Source organism: Drosophila santomea, chromosome 3R, assembly GCF_016746245.2.
Source record: "Drosophila santomea strain STO CAGO 1482 chromosome 3R, Prin_Dsan_1.1, whole genome shotgun sequence".
In the NCBI taxonomy this organism is placed as follows: domain Eukaryota; kingdom Metazoa; phylum Arthropoda; class Insecta; order Diptera; family Drosophilidae; genus Drosophila; species Drosophila santomea.
The window spans coordinates 4011614-4035223 of NC_053019.2; the positions used below are offsets into that span (position 1 = coordinate 4011614).

General features: G+C 42.7%; 1 protein-coding gene across 1 annotated transcript; it reads right to left on the reverse strand.

Annotated features, from left to right (window-relative positions):
- Positions 1 to 1328: 1328 nt before the first annotated feature.
- Positions 1329 to 23304, reverse strand: LOC120451361 (neurogenic locus protein delta). The gene is made up of 6 exons (XM_039634997.2): positions 22571 to 23304; positions 16920 to 17231; positions 13187 to 13253; positions 9060 to 9308; positions 6023 to 6077; positions 1329 to 3940 (listed from the first exon to the last, which is right to left on the reverse strand). Exons 1-6 carry the CDS (start codon positions 22625 to 22627, stop codon positions 2179 to 2181), a joined length of 2502 nt encoding a protein of 833 aa, XP_039490931.1. The 5' UTR covers positions 22628 to 23304; the 3' UTR covers positions 1329 to 2178.
- Between the last annotated feature and the right edge of the window lie 306 nt (positions 23305 to 23610).

The following is a 23610-nucleotide window of genomic DNA, read 5'->3' on the forward strand; positions in this document are numbered from 1 at the left end:
ACCCATTCCCCATTCAATTAAAAACATTTGTATTTAGAATTCATTCATAAAAATGTTTTTATTTTTTTTTTCATATTTTTTCCTTTGCACTTTTTTTTTGTCGGTTTTTTTTGTGGCTTTTTGCTTGCCTGGTTTTTTGTTTAATTCATTTTTTTTATATTACTAAAAAATTTCATAAAATTGTTTATACTAAATCGTAAGTACAACACTAAATTACAATTGTATGCAAGTAACTACTATTCTTATGGGTTTTCATGTTTGTTTCTTCTGGTATAAATATTTGTTTTTTACGATCGTATTAACTTTTTACAATTTTCTCTCAAGTGTTTGTCTAATTTTTTTGTTTCCTTTTTCGGCTTTTTATATGCAATAAAAATATAAATTACTAAAAACGACTATTTAAAAATTAGATATTTATAAAAAATATATGTGTGTGTGGCTTATATCGGAGAACTTTATGTACAAAATTGGATGAGAGAGCTGAGGAGCAAACATATAAAAATATATACTGTGTAGGATTTATCAGATAAGTAGCTGCACAGTTTGTTTCTAGCACTTTTACAACTAGTTTTCATTTCTTTACGCTAACGAGGAACCATTTGCAATTTAAGAGTAGTTTTATTGATTTAATTTTGACATTTTGGAATTTCGCAAACAGTTTTTGCGTCTTCGTGCTGCACATTATCTGGTTTTGTCTTGGTCTTCGGTTTTGAGATCAAAATTAAATTGTATAACCTTTAATGCGTTAATAACAAAAAATTATAATAATAAGACTATTTGGAGACTTTGAAAAAACACGAATTTTCATTTGTTCTTTAGTTGTGTGTATTGTTTGTATATTTCATTTACTTTTCGCTTATCATTTTTGTTTATTTTTTTTCCAATTCAGTTTTTGAGTTTTCATGAAATTTGATTGTTTGTGACTTACAATTTATAAATTCAATACATTTCGTTTACAGTTAGGCGCTAACTACAAATATTATTGACTTCATCGCTGATAAATGCTCCAAATCGGAATAGGCCAAAAAAATATAATAGGGTTTGTAGATGGACAAATTTAAAAAATAAAGATTAAAATAATAAGTTTAAAAATCGAAAAAAATAATTGGGTGTAGGGTAAATTAGAAGTACTTAAAATAGAATCACTAAATGTTTTGCTTGTCTTCGCATGTTTGTTTGTTTGTTTGTGTAGGGTCTTTAAATTAACATTAAGCTAGTGTCGAGTTAAGTTTAGTGTCTTCGTTTACTACATTTACATATACATAGTTAGAAACTAAATAGTCGAGATAGTGTCAATTTATGTAGTTTTTTTTATGTGGCTTTTCATCTTTTTCTCTTATCCATTTCGTATATCGATGTGAACTATGAGTACTATATACAAATCGCCCGAATCAGCCGACTGCCTTGCATAGAAAAGCAGCGCCATCTCGGGCGGCGTCAATGAGGAGGTTTTCTTTCAATCGTTTTGTCATTCGTTTACACATACGCGTAGGCTACGGCTACCATTAATATTTACAATTTATATCGAACTAAATGAAAAATAGATTAGATTGAAGCAGATTTTTCAGTAACATGCAAAACGTCAAAACGTGTGGAGAGTCGTCTCTTCGACTCTGTCGTCCAGTGGTTCTTGGTCTTGGTCTAAATTCTAGTAAGCAATTGGTCAAGTCATTTTTCTTTTGCGGGATATGAGGTTGTCATAAACAAAAGGTTTTCAATTTTGATTGCTTGACTGTATGGTATACAACTTTAGGCTTAGGGCAGTCCATTGGAATATTCAAGGGTGCAAAATCGGTTTCCCGTTTGCTGTATCGATCGAGTGTATCATTGGGTTTTTAAGAATTTTCAGTATTTTAAAATGTATATTCCAAATGTATAGTTTTCAATTTAATAATTCCTAAGATCGCATTTTGTAAAATCTTTAAAAATGTTCCTGCTAGGTACAATGATGTCTCAATCGATCAAAGCGGATGGGTCACACCTTTGCTAATTACTATACAAATTTTGTAGGGAGTTTTCGAGTTATGCCTGTTACAGATTTTTCATTTTTCGTGACGACTAAACTGCTTCAATCAACAACAACATTTTGGCGTCTCTCTCACATTTTGAATCCAACCCAGTCTTTTCTTTGTGTGTGTGCTGCCCGGATTTCCCAGGAATCCTTCCGGATTTTTGGAGTTACATATGCGGAGTGCCGCAGACCACGGATCGCTGTTGTTGCGCCGTCCCCGCTCCGCTTCCCGCTGCCGAAGCTGCAGCCATTAGTTGGGATGAACAGGCTCCAGCCACTCCCGCCGCCGCCAACGAGGGCCAACGCTGGCTACAGTAGGATCCCTCGCCTAATACGGAGATCCTCTTGCCCTCTGCCGCTCCCGGTCCTCCTCCAGACGCTCCCTTGGCGGAGCTGCCTGCCGGTGAACCGCGGTGCATGAGCGTGGGATCGGTGTTGAGTTGCTTTTGCGACTTGGCTCTTTGTAGCGGAGCCACACAAAAGTCAGAGTTTGCATTGTTGTTATCCGCCACCGAGGCCACGTATCCGCCGTACATGAGACACTCATCCGCCGCTGCTGCCGCCGCCGCTGCTGCTGCAGCTGAGGCGCAAATGTTGTTGACCGACTTGTCCCAGGTGTTTTTGATGATATTCGGGTTGCCGCCATCGAAGGTGAGACCGCTGTTGCTGCCAGTTTTGCCGCTCAAAGAGGCTGAAGCCAAAGCTACACCCACCGCACTGCCATTGTGATGCATTGTGGCCACCGCATTCTGCTCGTTCTGCTTCCTGGCTTCCGCGTCGTCCTTTTCCTGAGCGCGCTTACGCTTGCGCTTCATGCAGAACACCACACATGCCGCAATAACCGCCACCAAAGGCATTGCAACTGAGAAAACAGCAATTAGGACTACCTGGGCATTGGTCAAACCATCGGCTCGCGCTTGGGTGGTGGCTCCATATTGGTGGGCGTCGAAGGTCACCGAAGCGTAGGACTCCTCGTCGCACTGCTTGCCCCTGAATCCATTGGCACATACACATTCGAACGAATTGACACGGTTCATGCAGGTTCCGCCATTATGGCAGGGTCCACTGCTGCACTCATCGATGTCCACGGAGCAGTCCTTGCCAGTAAATCCCGCACGACAGGTGCACTGGTAATCGTTGTTGAGATTCAAGCAGGTTCCTCCGTTGGCACAAGGTCTGATGAGGCACAAGTCAACTTTGCTACTGCAGTGGGTGCCATGGAATCCGGGAACACATTGACAGCGATATTGGTTGACCATATCTATGCAGGTGCCTCCGTTCTCGCACTGGTGGCCAAAACAATCGTCAATGTTCGTCTCGCACCTAGTTCCCGAAAATCCCGCTGGGCAAATACACTTGCCGTTTGGCTGACAGCTTCCACCGTTTATACAGGGATTCGGACTGCAGTTGTCCAGCTGGAGATCGCAGTTGGGTCCGCTGTAGCCAATGGGACATTCGCACTGGTAGCCCTGACCCTTGCTCCCCAAACCAGGACGAACGTTGCGACAGATTCCCTGATGACAGGGTTTGTCCGAACAGGTGAGCACTTTCTCCTCGCACATCTTTCCATTCCAGCCGTTGGCGCAATGACACTTGTAGCCTGCTTTTGTGTGCGGCTCATCGATGCAGGTTCCACCGTTCTGGCAGGGATTGACATCGGCATCGCAGGAGTAAATCTCATTTTCGCAATCATCGCCACTGTACCCTGGAGCGCATTTGCAGGTGTAGAGTCCTTCGCCGGTGTTGAAGCAGGTTCCGCCGTTCTTGCAGGGTCGGTGGTTGGTGCAGTAGTTCAAGTCCTGGTTGCAGTACAAGCCTCCCCATCCCTCGTTGCAGATGCAAGTCCACGGTTTGTTGCAGGTGCCATGGATGCAGTTCGGTTCCAGGACGCACTCGTTGCACAAGGCTCCCTTCCAGCCCAGTTGACAACTGTAAGTAAATGTAGGTGAGAGGGGGTGGTTAGTATGACCGTAGTGTGAAGGGTGGCCATGCCTTTATATGAGTTTCCTTCAGAATAAATGTGTTTTAGAAATAACATCTCTAAAAGTTGAACAACTGACAATTCTACAAATACACGTAAAGATCTTTAACTCGGTTTATTGAAGCGCCGCGAGTGCTGGTTTACTTTTGAATGTTAAATGCGAGTGAACAGGACAGAAGACTGGTGCTCCATCACCTGTTCCACGCATCCCTGCATCCCGCTCCCTGCCCCACCGTACACTTGTTTGCATGCCACGCTTGATTGCAGTCGAAAAATGAGAGGATGGGCAAGAAAAGAGCTAAGAAGATAAAGAGAGGGAGAGACAGGGAAAGGAAGAAGGCTTGTCAACTTGAAAAAGTCTCGTTCGCAATTGAAGTAAAACGAATGTCTCTGTGTAAGAAGTCATATCCGCACACTTGAAAATGAAGAAGAGAAAGGGGCAAAGAGCTCCGAGGGAGTCACAAAATTTTTGCATTTCTCACGATCATAAATTGATTTCGAGCCAAAAGAAAAAATGTTTCCTCTGCCACAAATAAAGCAGACAAGCACGCACAAGCACGCATAGCCAGATGCAACTGTTGCGTTGCCAACTGTGTGGCTAAAAAGCCTTCACCCACAAAGATTTCAATAGTTAATAATTCAAGCCCGGACAGCTAACCTGTTGAAAGGGGGGCGGAGTGGGTGGGTGGAAGTGCTGGAGCTCGAGTTCGGATTGGAGAGACAACAGACAGATAACAGACAGAAAGACACGCAGACAGACTGGGAGACAAGTAGTAATTGATATGCGTCAACCAATGTGTGTGTACAGAAAGAAATGTCGAAAAAGCAAGAGTCGCGTTGCCAACTAGCAAATGTGTGCTGTATGCGCTTAGAATTATTAAAATATTCCCACCATCAAACAACCTGGCTAAGTGGCACGCATGCCCGAGCGTATCTGCGGTTTCCAGCTAACAATTCGACTCACAAAACAGTTCCACCAATCACTGTACTTTATTCCACGCTACACAATGATGTGTGGATTTTGGTGCTCCTTTTTATTTGGCACAATTATCGGCGGACCACAAAATGTTTGATTTCCGCCTGGCAGTGAGAGGTTTATTGGCCAACATAATGCCTTAATAATGAGCAACATCCTCCAGCATCGGCGTTTGAAAATCAATTTGGCAGATCGCTTTTAGAGTTCCAACATTGGCACAAACCTATTTTCACAATTAAGTAAATAAACGAGTTATGTACATACGTAAAAACATAATGTCTGGCACTATTGAACTTTGTATTCTCGTGCATCTGTTTTTTGTTGAAATTGTATGCTGCTAATATCTGAAAATATTTGCGAGCGTCGTCAAAAGTGTTCGCTTACACCTTGATGGGCAGAAATGTGGGAAAACTTCGGTACTTGTAATTCAATTGGCCGCCGACTGCCTGGATTTTACTTCGCTTCAAAATTGTAATGCAAAACCCCGTCCAAATCAAATGACATCGCGCCAAACAGAAAGAATTTCTGCGGTCGCCGAACGAGCAAACGAGAAAATAAAAAACGTGCATTAAAAACCGAACAAAACAAAAAGAAAAAATCAAGAAAATGATAAAAATAAAATAAAAGAGCAGCAAAGTGTTTTCTGCCCTTTTCGCAAAGCTCACGGTAGCAGTCAAACATTCAGCGTTACATTGAAAGGTGTGCCCCATCATGATAGTTGTTGCAATTTTTTCTAGTTTCTAGTGTTTTTCACTGGGTGGGCAAGTAAAAATCAAAGCAAAGAACAAACACAAGCAAATAAAACGTGCAAGCACAAGGAGGACAGAAATCATCATTAAATTGAAGGCAAACTAACCCGTTAGTTGCAGTTGGCAACAGTTGGCCTAATCAACATCATTTGAAGAAACTTGAAAAACGTTTGCTAAATATTTAAATAAAGTATCCGAGCTCAGCAAACTAAACTTAACAAGCTATTTCCTGATATGCCGAGATATATCTCTAGCTAGCTCACAAAAGGCCTAATCAGATAAATACGATCAAATAAAATACTTACACGCATTGGTTGGGTTTGTCGCAATGTCCATGCTCACAGCCTTTAGCGCATTTGGCTGCAAATAAAACAGGGAAAATTTAAATATAAATTAATTGAAATGTAAACCATACGGGTGTTGTTGGTGGTGGGGGTAAAACACTTTCCCAAAAACTTAAATGGCTTTGAAATGGACTCCCCACCTGTCCAAAAGGAAAAAAAAAACGCAGGGGACACCCACTCGACAACGAACTGCACAACCCACTCACAGACATCGAGATCCATCAAATTGAGGCAATTCCGAAGCAGAAGTGCCGAAAAAACTTTCTTTTTCACGCGTCTGGCAATGAAAAACATAAAAGATGTCTCTGGGAAATAAAACAAAAGCCGCTCGCTAAACAATAGGAAAACGTTTAAAATGTTTTAGCACAGACTAAACTACAAAAAAGAAGAAAACCTATAAAAAATGAATCATGGCCAGTGGCTCTCAAACTCTCAAACTCTCGGCAATCGGCAGTCGGGAGTGTGTGAGTGCTTTAAGCCAAGCAGGAATAACTTGTTTCTAAGGCCAAAAAGGAAACACACAAAATGAAATAATCCCATGGCCAGGAGAAGAAGCAGCAGCAGCTCGAGCAGCTGAGGCGGAGGCCGTGGCCCAAAACAGAAAACAGATTCCCAAGCTCAAAAGGTTCGACGAAAACTTCGATTGGAAGCTGGGCTGGAGATGGAGTTGGAGCTGGAGCTGGAGCTGGAGATGGAGCTGGAGCTGGGATCTCTCCGAAGAATGTGGCAAACATGTTTCGGCCGGCAAGAGAAGCAGCAGCAGCAGCAGCAGCAGCGGCAGCAGGAAGTTGGGGAGTTGCCACAAGGGCCTAGAGAAGGGGTAAAAGTCGTGAACAAAACTAAAAAAGGCAATGCCAAAAGGAGCCCAGAACGTGGAAGGAGCCGCCGAAGATGATGATGCTCCTCTTTAAACCGAGTGAGTTTCATTCAGAAGCAAGCGACGGCGGCGGCTGCATCGGGAAAATTGCTAGAAAATCACAAAAACGTGTTCTCTGAATGTAGAGGGCTGCTCCTGCTCCCCCTTTTAATATATATATAGCTATGACTATAGCTATAGAGAAAAAGCGTAATATTGGCAATTGCCAATGATTTTTATTACCATCGCCCGCGGACGACGGTGGCTGGATCGAAATAGATTTTCCTGAAAGTGAAAAAGAAGTTCACACGCCCCAGGGCAGAGATAATCCGCGCTAATCGAATGATATACATCCGACTCTTGCGCTTACTTTCACTTCTCGCTTCACTTCTTCAAAGGGTTCTCAAAACGCTTCTTGAAAAACATCTCGCAGATGTATCTTTTTAGCACCCACTGACCAGCCAGCTGCCTGCCATTCATTAACTTTAGCCGAAATAGCTCATTTCCTTGAAATTAACTTCATTCATATACGCACTTGGCCACGAAACACAGAAGGGGAAGGAGCCAGAAGAAGTAACCTTTTGGGCCAATTTACTCAGTTTCGGATGTTTTGTTTTTGCAGCCTGCACGTTTTGCCTTTTTATTTGCTGCTCCTGCTGCTGGAAAATAATTTTCGCACATGTGTGCGAGTGTGTGCCTTAATTTAAGCTCATTTCTGCGCATTTAAGTTGAAAATAAAACGTAGCAGGCAGGAGCAGCTGCCTCTTCCGCTGGCAACTTGCTGAACCGGCAGCAGGACACAAAAATTATCTGGCCCGAAAAAAGGCAGCAAATAAAACAAAACAAAAAATGGCAAGGGACTGGGACAAGAAGGGAGAAGAATCGAGCCGAAGAAGCGTCTTCAGGAGACTACGACATTTAAGGTGTAATCAGACGTTGCCACAACAGCCCTAAAGGAAGTTTGTTCTTGGGTCGACCCTTCTTCTCGGCTCCTCAGAAATGCTCGGCATGCAGACGACGACGAAGACGACGACGACGGCGATGGAGCAAACCAACCCGAACTCACTCTCAAACCTTGATCGTCATCTGTATCTGTATCTGTGCGAGTGGACCCCTTACGCAGACACAGATACAAATACAGCACCGATACAGACACGGACACAGACACAGATACAGATACAGATACAGATACACCGGCACCACACCTTTTTGGTCCAAAAACCCGGGCCCTTGCACTTGGCGTGGGAAGATTTTTGTATGCCCTGCTCCTCATCATCATCATCGTCATCATCACGGGCAGGGTATGGTATGGTAAGGTATGGTGTGTCTGCTCTGATTCACAGTTTAAAATGTTGGTGAAGCAAAGGTAGCTACAACGATCGACTACCAAACAAACTACAAAGAGCTGCCCGAATTCCTGCTCTCGGCAGTTCGGCAGTTCGTTAGACGTTTTGTTCTTCCAATGACAAATGACTTTTCCCCACATCTTGCATTTTGTTTTTCGTTTGCCGAACTTCATTGATTTTTAATTTATTTGTTTGACTTTGATTTCTTCCCCCCCACTTGATGGCCATTTTCAGTATTCAAATTTTTAGTTTCATTTTTGTCAATTCATCGCCGGTACGCACTCGAAAATAATTATACTTTAATTCGTTGGAGCAGCAAGCAGCAGTCGTTTTTCTTTATTTTTGGGCATTGTGTACAATCATCTCATTTGATTTGACAAGCAAGTGATTTTCAATAATAATGAGAGCTGGCAGGCAAAAAACAAAAAAAACAACTTAGGTTTTCAGCCACTTGAATTGGGAGATCGACAGAAGCAACAACAAACAGAGCGAACCAAGTGTTTTTGGCGTAAAGAATGCGTGGAGTGCTCTTGGTGATGGAGGCTATTGATCCGTGTGGATGTCTAGGGCTGAGCCTAAGCTTTGAAATGTTTCAACCAATCACGAAATTAATAACTAGGAAGAGCTTACAAAAAAGTCTAGTTAGTCAGAAAATTATACCGCTTGAAACCGAAACCAGCTATTCTAGATAAATTCCCATTTTACAACATTACCATTTACATTTGCTATGCAACCTTCTTTGAGACATCCCCTCCCACGTAAAGTATTGCGTATTTAAAAGCCATTTTCTACTTACGTATGTGACAGTAATCGCCCTGCCATCCGGTCAAACAGATAATTTCGCCCGTCTCCGAGCAAGTGGAGTGTCCAAATGAATCGTCGCGGGGTCGGCAGAACTTGGCACAGCCGGATCCGTAGTAGTTGGCATCGCAGGTGACACGGAAATCGTACTCCAGCGACGTGTACTGCGACTCCGACTTGTTCGTCTTCCATTCGGAGGACACTTCCAGTACCTGCTGCACCAAGAGTCGCTGGATGAGGAGATCTGCAAGTGGAAAAGACGGAGATGAGATCGGGACCATGATAAGTGTGTGAGAACGAGCTGAGCCCGGCGATAGACTAATGAAGATTAATTGGGTTAAAGATGATCCGATGAGATGGCGCTTGGGGCAGAAGCAGAAAGATTGAAAAACCTCTGTTCGGAATGTAGCAAATGGGAAATGGGAAAACCAAAACCAAAACCAAAACCAAAAATCGAAATCAAACGAGGCAAGGCAAGGCAAAGCGAAGCGAAGCAACTTGAAACACCCGAACTGCAATTGCTTGTCACAGAGTCAAGTGCTCAAGCCGAGGTATGCAGTTTGGCCAGGGCACGGAGTGCAGTACTTGGTATTTGGCGATGAGAGAGGCACAAACTGGCAGCCAGACACGGGGCATGGCTAAGATACAAAAAATAAGTAAGAAAAAATAAAAGAAGGCAGCAGGCAGCAGGCAGACCGCCAGCCAAGCTCGTCGAGGCATTTTTCAGCTGTTCGCCGACCGGTCTCGACTTTGGATTTGGGATGGCTGGAAAGGCAACTCGTTTGTGTGCGTCGCCTATCTACAGCCACATTTACACAGATGCAGATACTCTGACAGCGATGCAGATACAGATACATATGCAGGCACATTATGCCATGGTCTATAAAGTAAATTGCAGGTGCATGACTATTCGAATTGCATGCAGACAAGCTTAAGTTAAAGCTGAATCCTAAGCTAAGCCATAGGCAAGTTTTCAGTTGGAAAACCCAACGTAAATCCGTCTGGAATTTTTCGTTTATAACTTAAAATGTCTAAGAACAAAGCAAAGCAGAGAAGACCCCCATTTTAATAGCCCTTGGAAAATTAGAGCAGAGAAAGTGAAGCTAAGAGCGATAATGGAAAGGAAACTGTCTCACTTTTCCTAATCTCCGACTATTGAGCAACCGACCAAAAATGGCGGCCCAAATATATATAGCCATAGTGTCAAAGCCATATTTTACACAGGCGCACATATGGAGCGCGACCATTGACAAGCGGCCGAACTGGTTGACCAATAAAAATATGAAATAAAAAATTCGGCAACTCCAAAAACTCACTAATTAATTACCAAAAATATGCACAACTCAAATGCGGCAACCAGAATTCTTGGCCCGTTGCTCGAGCCTCTAGCTGTTGACTTGGCTGTTGGCAATTGCATTTTTTGGCCAAAAACTCGTGTGTGTTTGTGTGTACTTCACCTGCCGACCAACGGGGCCGACAACATGGAAAAGCATTCAATGCAAAAATCGCACCAGCCAACATTCCCAAAAACAAAATACAAAAAATCGGATTGTACTTTGTGGTTTTATTTACATTTGCAACACCGACACACACGTTAGCTCGCCAGTGCGATAAAGCGCATGGATTTGTGGCATGACAGGTTATTAGACAAGCCGGCAAGAGACGCACCATTTCAGGCCTGTTTGGCCAGTTTGCAAAAACGTGCAATAAAACATATCAGGCAAATTTTGTGAAAATATTTTACGCAAAGCTGCATTTTCATAATTATTTGTGAAAAAGCGGCGTGTGACAACATTCGAAATTGCAAGACAGACTAACTGACCATTGCGGAAAAGTTGAAATTTCTTATGGAAGATCATTTGGTAAGAAAGTAAAACTTTGAGAAATATCTGAAATGGAAAACTATTTGTCACAAACATTGGTTATTTCTAACCGCTTTGTCAACCCATTTGCAGCGTTTAACAAATGAGTGAAATTTGTGTGCAACAAATTTGCAACAAGAAATCCAAACTTGACTCTGAGTCCCGATACTCCCGTGCCCCTTCTTATCCCTCCCCAATCCATTTTTTATTTGCAGCATCCGCCTCCCCAAGTATCGCTGACTTGGACTTGAGGAATTTTTCGAAAATACCATTTTATCAAGACACACGACGACAACAAAAACGAATACAACAACGACAAGTTTTGTGGCAGACAGACGGACAGACAGAGAAGATCGAAGGAAGCCAAGTCGAAAGGAGAAGTTGGGCTCTTGTTGCCGGGCTGCCGCTTCTTGATCCAATGAGTTAAAATTAAAAGATAAGCATTTTAACAACATCGAACCAGGAGAGCAGCCGAGAAGCGAGAAGCGAGCAGCGGCCACAACAACGTGCAACTAACAACTTTGGCATTGGCAGAGATTAATTGGTAGGTAGGGATAGGTGAGGAATCCGAAGAGGCCGCCACGGTGCGGCGAAAATCTCGAAAACCATGAGTTGAAAGATTTCTGAACGCATCAAGCCAAGAGGCCAGAGAATCACCTTGCAATGCCTCTTACACAGTACGAAAAGTGTCATTAGATTGATGCAGGATAACGGATGAAATACAATGAGACGCCTTCTAATTGCTTTTAAGTTCGTTTGTGATTAAGCTATTATGCTAGAAATAAATAAATATTGTTAGTAAGGCAGTATCAAGTTTGCAGTTTTCTCCCAGTGCCTCAGCCTTCGAACTTCAGATTCAGATTCCTTTGCCCAGCAGGTCCGGTTCCTTTGGCTCTTGGCCATTTAAGCTGGCCTTAGGCTCTGGGCGAAAACCTGGCGAAAAGGTCGCCATGTGCGCTGCACCACCCCTCCTCCGCCGCCTCCTTCTTTATGTAATTTATGTTAAATGAATATAACAAAAAGAAAAAAACTCGTTGGCAAAATGCTGCAGCGTAAACTCGCTATGCCAGTCCAAGTATGCGGGAGATCGTCATTCAGCGAAAGAAAAAGGAGGAAAAAGAAACTAAGTTGCATACTTTTAAATAATGAAATTAATCCTTGACAGGCGGCGAGACTAGAAAATCTCGGTGTGCAGAAATTGAAATTGCAATTGCCGGGGGAGTTGGGAGTTGGGAGTTGGGGAGTTCGAAATGTGTTCATGGGGACGGACACGGCGATACTTGTACCGATAAAGATCTATTAGCCTGGGACCGCCTCGGAAATTAGCTTGTAGTTAAGGCGGCACTGCGGGATGCCGAGTGAAAATCGGTTAAGGAGCTCCCAGCAAAACAATTAAAATTCCTTGAAGGAATAGGGCAAGCTATATATAGAAAAATCGAAAAGGAAAAAAGGGCCTGGCGAGACGAAAAACAAAAAAAAACAACGTGCTAGAAATTCCTATGAAAACTCCATAAATCTCAAAAGCAAAAGAAAGTGCAGGTAGCTAAGCCCCAAGCAGGTAGCTTCTCCTTCTCCTTCTTCGCTCTTTCATCAAATGTGGGAAAATCAGCCACAAAAAGTGTTTTTTGAATCTGAGATGAGGAATTCTGCTTTTTGGTCGCAGAAAGAAAAATCGTTCGGCTTTGTCAAGGATTTGTGAGCGGGCTAGATCCTTGTGTGGTCCTTATCGCTGGAAGACAATCAGTTACTACACAGAGATCCATGTAGCATTGTTTCCAAGATGGATTACACACGATCTCGGTTCTCTCGATCGGGACAATCGGAATCGCATTGGACTAGCACAGCGTTTAGTTCGTGAGCCCAAGCTTAATTGCAATTCAAGCAAATGAGGGATGGCCAAACCTCAACTTCGAGCACACTTCCGTTCCAACAGGCAGACAACAAAAGGCGACAAAGTCTGGCCCTCGATTATCCTCGATGTGTGTGTCTTAGTGCATGTGTGTTTGGTTAGTTGGTTGGTTGGTTATTTAAAACCACTCAATACCCCGGAAATCTTACACTGCGCAAAGAGGAGCAAAAGCTAGAGCCGGGCAAGGTATCAAGTTGCGGGTCTGTCCGATCGCTTGCCGCTTTTTTGACAGCTTTCGATCACAGGAAGCAGGATGATGAGCTCATAACTTTTGCCCATCTTTCAAGGAAGTAATTTTACAGACTGAAGGATTTTGGTTGTGAATATTGATAGGTTTTAGGTTTGACTTACTGTTGGTGCGCGCATTGCCGCTGTTATTCGTATCATGCCATGCCTCGACGATCAGCGAGAAGGTTCCCTGTAAATCGGAAAGAAGAAAAGAAAATGGTTAAAGTAAGCTCACATCTAAACGGGAAATGACAGGCACTAATGCCATCCACACTTATCAAATCGAATCGACTATAACTAATTCCAAGCTAATGGAAAGCGCCATCGCCCCCACAGTGAACACTCATTATAAAGAGATTATAACAGCCGGCTAGGCAAGTTGGCCGCCCACACGATCCCCCAAAACGCCCGAATGCCCCTCAGACCACCGAATCTAATGCAATGCGAATGCATTTCAAATGCAAATCGGCAAAATGCAACTTCGAATGCAACCGGCAGGCAGCGCCCTCAATTCACACTTGATTTCAAATGGAAAAACCGGCAGAGATGACACAAAATCCAAATCCGAATCCAAAGCAAGGCGAAAACCAGCCGATGGAAACATTTGCAGAGGTGTCTACTACTGCTGCAGCGGTTTTCCATGGGCGTGTGTTTTTTCTCGGATTGCGCAGAGCTTCGAGTTCGGAGCTCCGCGTTTCGATTCGCTTGTAAATGACTAATTTTTCGACCAACTTTCGATTTTGCGTGGGCCTAGGGCAACCGGAGATGTAGAATTCATTTGGTTGATAAGCCACAGTTGCCGACTGATTGCATAACGATTGCATTGCCATTTGGGTGTTGGTGTGTTGGTCGGAGTCAGACATTGAAATCGCGCTCTGCGCGAATCTCTTCTTTTTGTCGCTGCGAATAAACGTAAAATTTATATGGGCACGACAGGAAGCAAATCAGACATAGATGATCGGCTTTAACCAGCGGCATACAATGGGAAATGAGCAGGAAAGGTAATAACAAACGAATGGCTAAAATGAAATGAAGCGCTGCGATGGTTTATTGGTTTTATTGTGCAGAGAAATAAAGTTTTCAACAGTGGCTACGTGATTGCCGCTCGTCTGAATAGTTTCCCATTATGGGAATTGTTATAAGTCTAATTTATGGAACTTCACTGGCGGATCTTGAGTTGGAAGAGTATTCTTTAATTTTGGCTGTTATTTGGTGTATGAATCTATGGAAAATCCCTTTTTCTCACCTTAGACTTCCTGCCCTTAGCCGGCATAAAAAGCCTATAAATTGCGAGTACCTATAGACACTCGCTGCACTGGCGTATGGCATATCCAAAAATAAATGAGGCAACATGCATCAGCGGCCGCTTAGTGCATATCGCGTGCGTCGGTGCTGTATATCAACGTCAATATCCAGCATATAGCATACAGAATGTAGCATAGGGATCTGGATAGGGTGAAGTGCACTGCGGCAGGAGTAGGAGTGGTAGCCAGACACGTAGCAACAGCCACAGGGGGACTGCCTCTCAGAAGGCACAGCCCAAAGACCCAATACTGAGGGCTGAAGACGCAAGACACAAGACACAAGACAAGACAGAACAGGCCCGTCAGACGGGGGACAAAAGTAGCAAAGTTCAATACGAAGAAGAGGAGCATGAATGCTGCCTGCCATTGCCTGATTATTTTTAGTCGCTTGGCGGGCGGAAGGCGACAGGCGGAAAGGGGGAGTGGCAACCCCCTATCCCTGGGTGCAACATCGGTTGCTATATCTTCTGGCGTGTCGTCAGGCATGCGTGGCTCGTCTTTCGTTGCTTTAATTAAGTGCAACATTAAATTAGTTGATGCAGCAGCGGCAGCAGACAGAGTCATACTATAATTAAATTTATAGTTTGACCTAGAAATGTTTTGAAGTTGAAAGTGCGCGGAAACGGACCGAAATAAAGTCTAGTATTCTCTAGAAGCACAAACAGCAAACTAATTTTAGAGGGCAAAATAAAGGACTGAAGTGGTTGCCCCAGTAACGATAAATATGTAGATCACAAGAAGAAATTTACCAAAATAAAATCTAGCATTTTCTTGAAAAGGATAAAAATAAAACACTCCAAAAAACTTTGGCAAGAGACTACGACGCGAATTTCCCTTTTCAATCTATTTAAATTAAAGCTAAGATCAACAATTTGGCGCGTGCCTTTCGAGACTCTGCGTTTTAACTTAATTATGCTAGCCCACGGTTCGCTAATTGTTTATTTATGCCTGCCCGCAGTTTAACCGCTCAAAATGTATGCAGCTTACACATTTCACGTGCTAAAACATCTTTCGCTACCTGGCCCGGTAGTAATGCCCCCCTCCCGAGTTTCCTCCCCCTTTTTCGGACCATAACTTTGCACACTTGAGATACATGTGTGTAATGATAATAATAGTGACGCTGCACATGCGCAGAGCGCTGAACAATTAGGAAGTAAAGTGTCTACGCAAAGAGAAATAGCTAAGTACACTAGAAAAAGAGGGATCGCGATAGAGGGAGAGAAGTAAAAACACCCCTGAAAACTGCGGGCGCACTGACACAAAAATACGTTACAAACTCCAGTTATTGCTACTGGCATAAATACTTTGAAGCTTGAGTAACTTCTTCGTTTCTAGGGTGGACCCATCATCATGTATAGCCTCCTGTCGTAATAATAATTAAGAAATGCACGGCATGCCGAGCTGAGCCGGGCCACAACCGCGATATACGAGTACATACTTTTCTTGGCCAGTCGAGCTGAACAGAATAAAGACGAGCGTCAGTGGCGGTATTTCAAAATTTCAGCAAATTTATTGAGCACACGTGCGCTTTAAGGAGGGGTTATAAAATAACCGGGGTACAAAACCTAAAAGTAAATCACCAAAAGGTGACTTCCCTGGATCGGTGAACAACCCTAACTTAAACCACCACCATCCAAAAGCTATAGAAAGTTCGAGTTAAACGCGTATTCTATTTAAAAATGGTTACCGGGTTTTTCAGGCAGTTTTATATAGAAATTTTTTAAACAGTTTGCTAGAAATAAAAGCTGGTTTAGGTGTTCGATCTGTAGAAGCTGTGTCTTCGGGAAATCCATCTGAATATTGTTTTCGGAGAAGACTAACCGGAAAAGTGTAGGGCAAAAAGTAACGGCAACTTCAGGAGCCCAAGGGTGGGTTGTAGCCTTGTGTGGCAGCGATCTGGAAATTGTCGCTCGCCAGTTCGTACAGTATAGCATATTATAGTATCGTACTGGATCGCACCAATGGTGGTGGTGCTGAATATGGTGGTGACGGTGATATAGCGGTGGTGCGCCGTGGTGCGGTTCGCGCACGCGTTTTCAGCGCATTTTTAATAGTCGACAGATGTTTGGTGCGGCGTGTGCGCCACAGCCAACAACCCTCGACAAGGACGCCCGGCGGAAATAAATGAATGCGGCATCAGGGGAGTTGTTCTCCCGCGGGAGCAGCCGATCGGGGGCTATAAAAAGCCCAAACAAATTAGCAAAGATGCCGCACGAATAAGTTTTCAGGCGAAAAACTACGCTCAGCGTATAAAGGAGACAACATGGAAATATTTATTGACTGACTGAATGAGTGACTGGCGTTGACGCAGGGCAAATCTAAATATAAAAGCCATCTGCACAGGCCATTTACAGAAGGGAACAGTGTCAGCGAAAAGTGTTTAGCCGAGGCCCTAGCCTTATAGATACTCTAATCACTATAAATTTGTCGTCTGTGTGTTATGCGTTTTAAAGATGGATTGATTTTTAATGATTATCTGCGATATTTGTTTCTAATTTTTTGTACCGTAGTTTTTTCCCATATTAATCTGTATTTTCTAGTGCTTTACTTACCGGCCATGAGAACGAGAAGGGGAACTGGATGGGGTTCGTGAAGCCCTTGTTCTGGAAGCGCTGGGTGTCAGTCAGGTTGACCGAGTTCTCGCCGAGAATGGGCGTGACCACGTCCCCGTAGGTACACGGGGAGGTGGTGTCGATGGTGGCCTGGTAATGCTTCAGGCAGACGCGAAACCGCGTCTTGCAGCTGCCGAGGCACTTGCCCGTCGCCCCGTCCGACTCCCCGCTGCAGCAGCGGCCCTCGTTGTCCCGCCCGTGATCGTTGCTGAAGTATTTCAGGCGCAACTCGAAGCTGCCGGAACTGTGAACCTGCAACGGATACAACAAGAAGGGGGTATTTTATTAGTCAAATCAAATTAAAAAGCAATTCATTAAGGCACACACACAAAATAAAAATAAAAATAAAAAGAGAGTCACAATGCGGAGAACAAAGAATGCAGCTCCCAACAAGACGATAAATCTTTCAGCATGGTATTTGAACAAAAACTGAAATTGCAGAGGAATTTTTAGCGGCAACAGCAGCAGTGGCAGCGGCAGCAAACATCCAGCAATGAGAGACCCATGCAAAGGACAAAACGAATACGAGCTTATGAAATATTAAGCGAGAAGCGAAACCGAATCCAAGACCAAACCGATCTGGAACCGAAAAATCGACAAATGCTCAGCAAGCGGTCGTTTTCTTCAGTTTGGGTCCGCCTCGGTCCGATTCGGTGTGCAATAAATTCCACTTGGCTTGGCTTTCCGCTCGACTTTCGTTTTGAAGCGGCGACAGAATTTGCATATTTGGATTTGCAAATTTGTTTGATAGCCGTCGTCTCATAAATTTCTCAATTAACTCGATGCCGCTGAGCGAGGTGTGAGGGAAATTAGCTATATGGGTCAAGCATGTGTTTTTAATTGATTTCCTAAAACTTACCATGTAGGGAAATTTAATTAAAAATGCATGAGATGTATTGAATGCTTGATATAACCTTATGCAAACATTTTTCAGCAAAAGTTATTGAAAAGTTGAAAAAAAAAAGTTCTATAAAAGTTTTCGAACTAGGAAATGGGAAGGGATATTAACATTACACCTCATTTTGGACTTGGCACTTAAAACTTAATTATGACTTCATCATCTAAATCCATAAATGGGCGAGACAAGCGACCAATGACCAAAAATAGGCGCACTGCGAAGTTATTGCTCCGTTTTCTATAACTGTTCGGCAATTAACATTTCAGCCACAACAAGTGAAGCTTGTTAAAACGACAATTTAATTGTTAACAAGACATGAGCACAGCAGTGAGCCTCCGTCTTACCTCCTCACTTATTTATTGTCGAGTGCTCCACATGTGGCTTGGGAAGTTTTGTGGGTTTTCCTCTTCGCCTTTGTAGGAACACGGGTGTTTAATTGCTCAATTAAGCAGAAGTGCGGTCCAGAGATGCTGTGTCGAATCCCAGGTGTAATCGTAGGCCCAGCCGGAAAAGTAGAGCTAAAGCTGGCGCTAACATTGTTCAAAGGCTTTTCCAATTGTAATTGTAAGGGAATTTAGAGCGAGCGAGAGGGCCAAACGAAAGACTTAGGCAACGAACGCGGCGCAAAATAAACACAATATACGGAGAGAAAACTTTAGGTAATATAATAATAATTAATTATGATTCTATATATTTGTATTACCACTTTAAATATTAAATCAGATTTTTATAATTTTACTTTATTATTAAAAAAAATAATTAATATTTATATGCCATGTTAAGTACAACAAGCGTAGAGTTCACCTATAAAAATGTTATAAAATGGTAGGCTACTACATAATCTCCTCTTTTCCCTGTGTATGTATTAATAAGCAGCCAACAAAAACAAAACGGACGCAAAAGAGCAGCATAACAAAAAACACACAACAAAAAACTTAAGTAAAAGAAGCAGCAGCAACAGGCAGCGACGTCGCCGCCGACGTCGACGTCGGAGAAAAACGATGAAAAAATGTACAAGTAAAACCGAATTGTTTCCCACGGCATACAATTTTGCCGGTCAACATTGATGGTTAAAACGAGGAAAAGAGACAGCGCGAGAGGGTGAGCAGGGGAGCGCATGGGCGAAGAGCGAGAGAGCAGCAGTTAAAAGGTGTAAGCGAATAAACGCCAGGTGAAGAAGAGCAGTGCATGCAGCCATATTGAAAGATCGCCAACAGAGAGAGAGAGAGGCCCCAAGCTATAACAGTTTAGCGCAGAGCGAGAGAGAGCTAAGCGGTAGTTGTTGTTGTCAGCTGAGCGCAAAAAGAGCAAAGCGTGGCTTAAAAGTGAATTGAAGTCGCGTAATTGCTGGTGTGTGTGTGCAAGCTTACAAGCTGCAGCTGCCAGCTGCTCCAAAGGGAGAGCGAGAGAGCGAGGCTCTCCCATAGCAAAAACTTGTTTTCAACGTCGCTTTGAAGAAGAGCATTAATATGCGCAAAAAAACGGAGAATAAGAAGCAGGCAAAATGAATTAATAGACAATCCAGCCAAACGATGCGTCTGAATTAATAAAAATACAATAAAAAAAGGGAAAGAGGAAGGGGGCGAAAAACCGGAAGAGAGGTTAGAAAGGTGGTTTGTGGCGGAAGGGGGGCGTGTCCAGTGAAAAGCCTAACTAAACTAGACTAGAAACAACAAAATGGGACAAATGAAAAGCGCATACGCACACAAAGGCGCAGAAGTTGACACAACATGAAAAGAAGGAAAACAAAACAACAAGCAAATCAATTTGCATAACACCAAACAAACATTCACACACACTCTAAAGACGGTGAGAAGCACAAGCACAAGCAAAACAAAACAAAAAGTGCAATCGTTAAAACCACAATAGTTTTGTCCACCATTTGACACCAATTTTGGTTATAGTTTCTCACACTGTTTTAAGGTCCCTCGAAGTATGCGGTTAGTATTAGCAAGCTTTTAAGGGACAAGTAATGCGTAAAATGAGAAACACATAGGATAACTTAAATTTAAAATCATATCAATTAAATAACATAACTTTCGTTTTAATAGCGGAATATATTATATAGTAAATTTCTCTTGCATCTAACTTTACTGAGCCGCCTTTGACTTTTTCATCGCAGGTTCTGAGCTGTGGAATACTCAGTTACACCTTGCACAATCTGCCCCATAACTTTGGCATATGTATACTTGTAATGTAATGGTTCTCCTTCCGCTTTTTGTTTGCCTTTGCCTTCAACTATGAACTCCGCAGTGACTAAATAACCGAAAGGTAAAACTAGGGGGTCTACGATGGGGTTTTACCAGGTGGAACTTGAAAGCTGGAGCTGCCAACCTCTCAAATGGAAGACAGACACTTGTTAAAGTGTTAGAAAATAGTGCGTTGCATTGTTTACCTTTTGCTTGAGCCGTTCTTTGTCTCCGTTTCTCATTTTCTTTCTCTTTACTGGCCACTACTCCTATTTTTACTGCGATCACTCAAGCTTGAAGCGACTAGTTAGTTGGTTCTTCGTTTCTTTCCATTTTTTGCCATTTCCACGTCAACTTGCCTTGACTGACAGACAGTTGTAAAAAAAGAAGCGGGGAAGAAGGAAAAACTACACAAGGGGACATAAAAATGTATGAAAGCACGCATTTTTATTATAATTTTCTCCGACTTTTCCTCGACTTTCCTACAGGTGTTTGCTTTGATGCCCCTACACTGTCTACACTGTATGTTGTTTATTAATCATTTAAATTCATCATCATAATCCACCGTTAACAACGGGCTTGGGAAACAGTTACAAGCGCAAGTGAATCATCCATCGCATTGTGTGGGAGTAGTCGTCTTCCTCTTTGGCTTCTAAATTGCAATTAATTATGTTATGCGAAGAAAGAGCGGAGCCGAGAAGACTAGGGGTGCTCCCCCACGAGTCCCAGTCTTCATTCATTCATTCATTCACTCACTCACTCACTCACTTCTTGGGCGCTCAATGTTAATATGAAAATTGCATAAATGCAAAAACAAGGCGACTACGGATATTTGATAGTCAAATTGAAACTTAAACGCAGCATGGGACAAGAAAGGGCCAAGAAATTGTGAGAATAATACTTTATAGAATAGGCAGAAAATTGAATTAAATTGCATTGCTAATGGCAAGCTAATTGCCCGAGATATTATTTTAAATGACAAATATATTTATTCCACCTTTCCCCGTAGCGGACAATGAGTCAGACTTGGGCAGATGTTTCTGCCTACATACGGGGAGCATTTTCAGCAGTCTCAAGACCCCAGGAGGTTGGCGTCGAGACACTTTTTTGGGACGTTGTTAAAATTAGCGACTAAATAGCAGACTGCAAAAAATACGCTGGTCGAAGAGTGAAGTTTAAGCACGCAACGTGCCAAACTTGTGCAAAAATCAAGAAGTGCGGATAGTGGAGGAGCATTGGAGCACATGCAGGGTGCACGGTGAGTAAATGGTTAATATTATCGATAAAGATTGTGGTTGTGAGTTATGAAAAGTTCTTCGTAGCTAGTTATTTCTAAGCTATGAACAGGCTGAACACAGACTGTTATCACAATATTGAACAGAGAATGTTTTATATTTTCTTATTTTTTTTTCTTGAAAACATATCCAGAAACCAAAAACAAAATGTTGAGAATCAAACATTCAATGGACTTCATAGTTATTTCCGAGAGATCCGTTTTTTTGAAACCCTGTTCAACTCTTTTTTTTTGTCCGTGTAACCAGGGGATGCTGGCGTTAAAGATCAATGAAAGCATGACAGAAGAGAAACGCAAGAGGGAGAGCAAGTGAGGCTGAGCATGTGTCGCGTTGACCTACGCAGAGCGAAAAGTAAACCGAAAAAAATCGCATGTAAAAAGCGCATGCAAAGCGGAGGGACAGAGGAGGAGATGACGGCGAAAACGGCAGATGTTGCCCAGCATCATCAACTTTTTAACATGGGCTTGTAGGCTCGTATCGCAGCACTACTATATAGCCTCATATTGAAATCGAGCAGTTTTATCATTTTTTCCTGCTGCTCTGCTCTGGACGCTTACGCCGTTGGTGGTAACTTTTGACGTTGAGGCAGACTTGGATTATCTCTCCTTTTGCACAGAGAACAATTGGTCCACATAGTAGTATTCTTTTCAAAGTAAGCCTAAGAAGGTTGAATCGCTTTGTACGCTAACTCTCAAATGATCTTCGGGGTATTTCTCTTATATATTTAATTGTTGCTAACGTACTTAATTTTTTGGGGATGGACCTGTTTGGCCATTGGCCTCGCATGTTTCCGAACTAGTTTTCCTCTATGAAATATGTATGCATGCTTCGAAAAGGGTGATACGATCCGATCCACATTTCCCACCCCTAAAAGCAAACCCGCCTAAAATATCAACTCAGCTGTTTCTACCCAAAAGTTCTCAGGTTACAAGCTTGAAAAATGATTTTAGGAGCAAACGTGCTCTTAGAGTGGTTCAAAAATAGATATTTAGAGATCATACGGAACCCGAAAAATTTAAAAATATTTAGCAGCCTGGCAACCCTTTAATCGCTTCTTTCTTTTTGACCACACACACATGCCCGCAAACCACACCAGCTGCAAAATTCAGCAGTGAGTGCACGCGTGCGCAGAAAAATAAAGAATGAATATTGCCAAAAATACAACTTGTTGGATGGAAAATGGGCGCTTTTTCTGGGAAGTTAACTCACCTGCACGATGACTGTGAAGCAAATGAATGCCGTTAATAAACATTTAATCCAATGCATGTTTATTGGTGTTTTTGTTGCGGATTTTTGGGATTGAGTGTCGCTTTTAGTGTAATAATCCACGATCTGGGTGTGTGTGTGTGCGGCAACTACTCAAATTGTTTATTGTATTTATGTTTTGTATTTTTTGGTTACTTGTCGCACATGGTTTTGCAATTCGCTTTTAGCACTTTCGTTGTTTTTTTGTTGTCGTTGTTGCAAGTTACACGTGCACGCGCCACATTTTTTGTTGCAATTTCCTCGAGTGTGTTTATTTTTAAGTGTCGCGAAATTAAAGCTTTTTCGCGAGCTGCGGAGTCTTCTCCTTTTCACGCAGAAAAGCGCAAAAGGGAAAAGCGACAGAGAGAACTAACGGTGCCGCGATTCTTTAATCATTCGTTTTTTAATCTTGCGGAGGAAACACTTTTCGTTAATCTCTTAGAAGATCTTTGATTTTGATTTCTGGTTCTGCCACTTTGCTTTTCAAACATTCAAATTTCGAATGAGAACTGCCCAAAATCGCGGTAATCTGCAATTCTTAAGAGAACTATTGCATTGGCAGTTCGCGTCACACACCGAATTTTTGGTCGCGTTTCGAGTCGGGGACTTGTGTTTTTCAAAATTCTCTTGGCTGCGGGAGCTGCCTTTTTCGAGCTATTCGCGCGGCCGAGTTGAAAAACGTAATGCCGTTAATGTCCAAGACCAAAACTCGAGTCCCCTGTAGTTTGGTCTCCGCCGTGAATCGTACTAAAAAATACCACGAAACGTACTCTCGCGCTCTCCCTCAACGATTTGTGAGCGAATGAGTAAGGAAAAAATATTCTTTTTCGCTCTTTTGCTCTCAATCTCTCTCCCGGTTAGCGGGAAACTGGTTCCGTGGCCAAAATTAGTGCATTTCAACAAATGCAATGCAATGAACCTTTTAAATAGTTAACTTACAAATATGTAAACCATATTGTTTATATTTTTTAAACACTATTATAGATTTTTTTATACATTTCTGA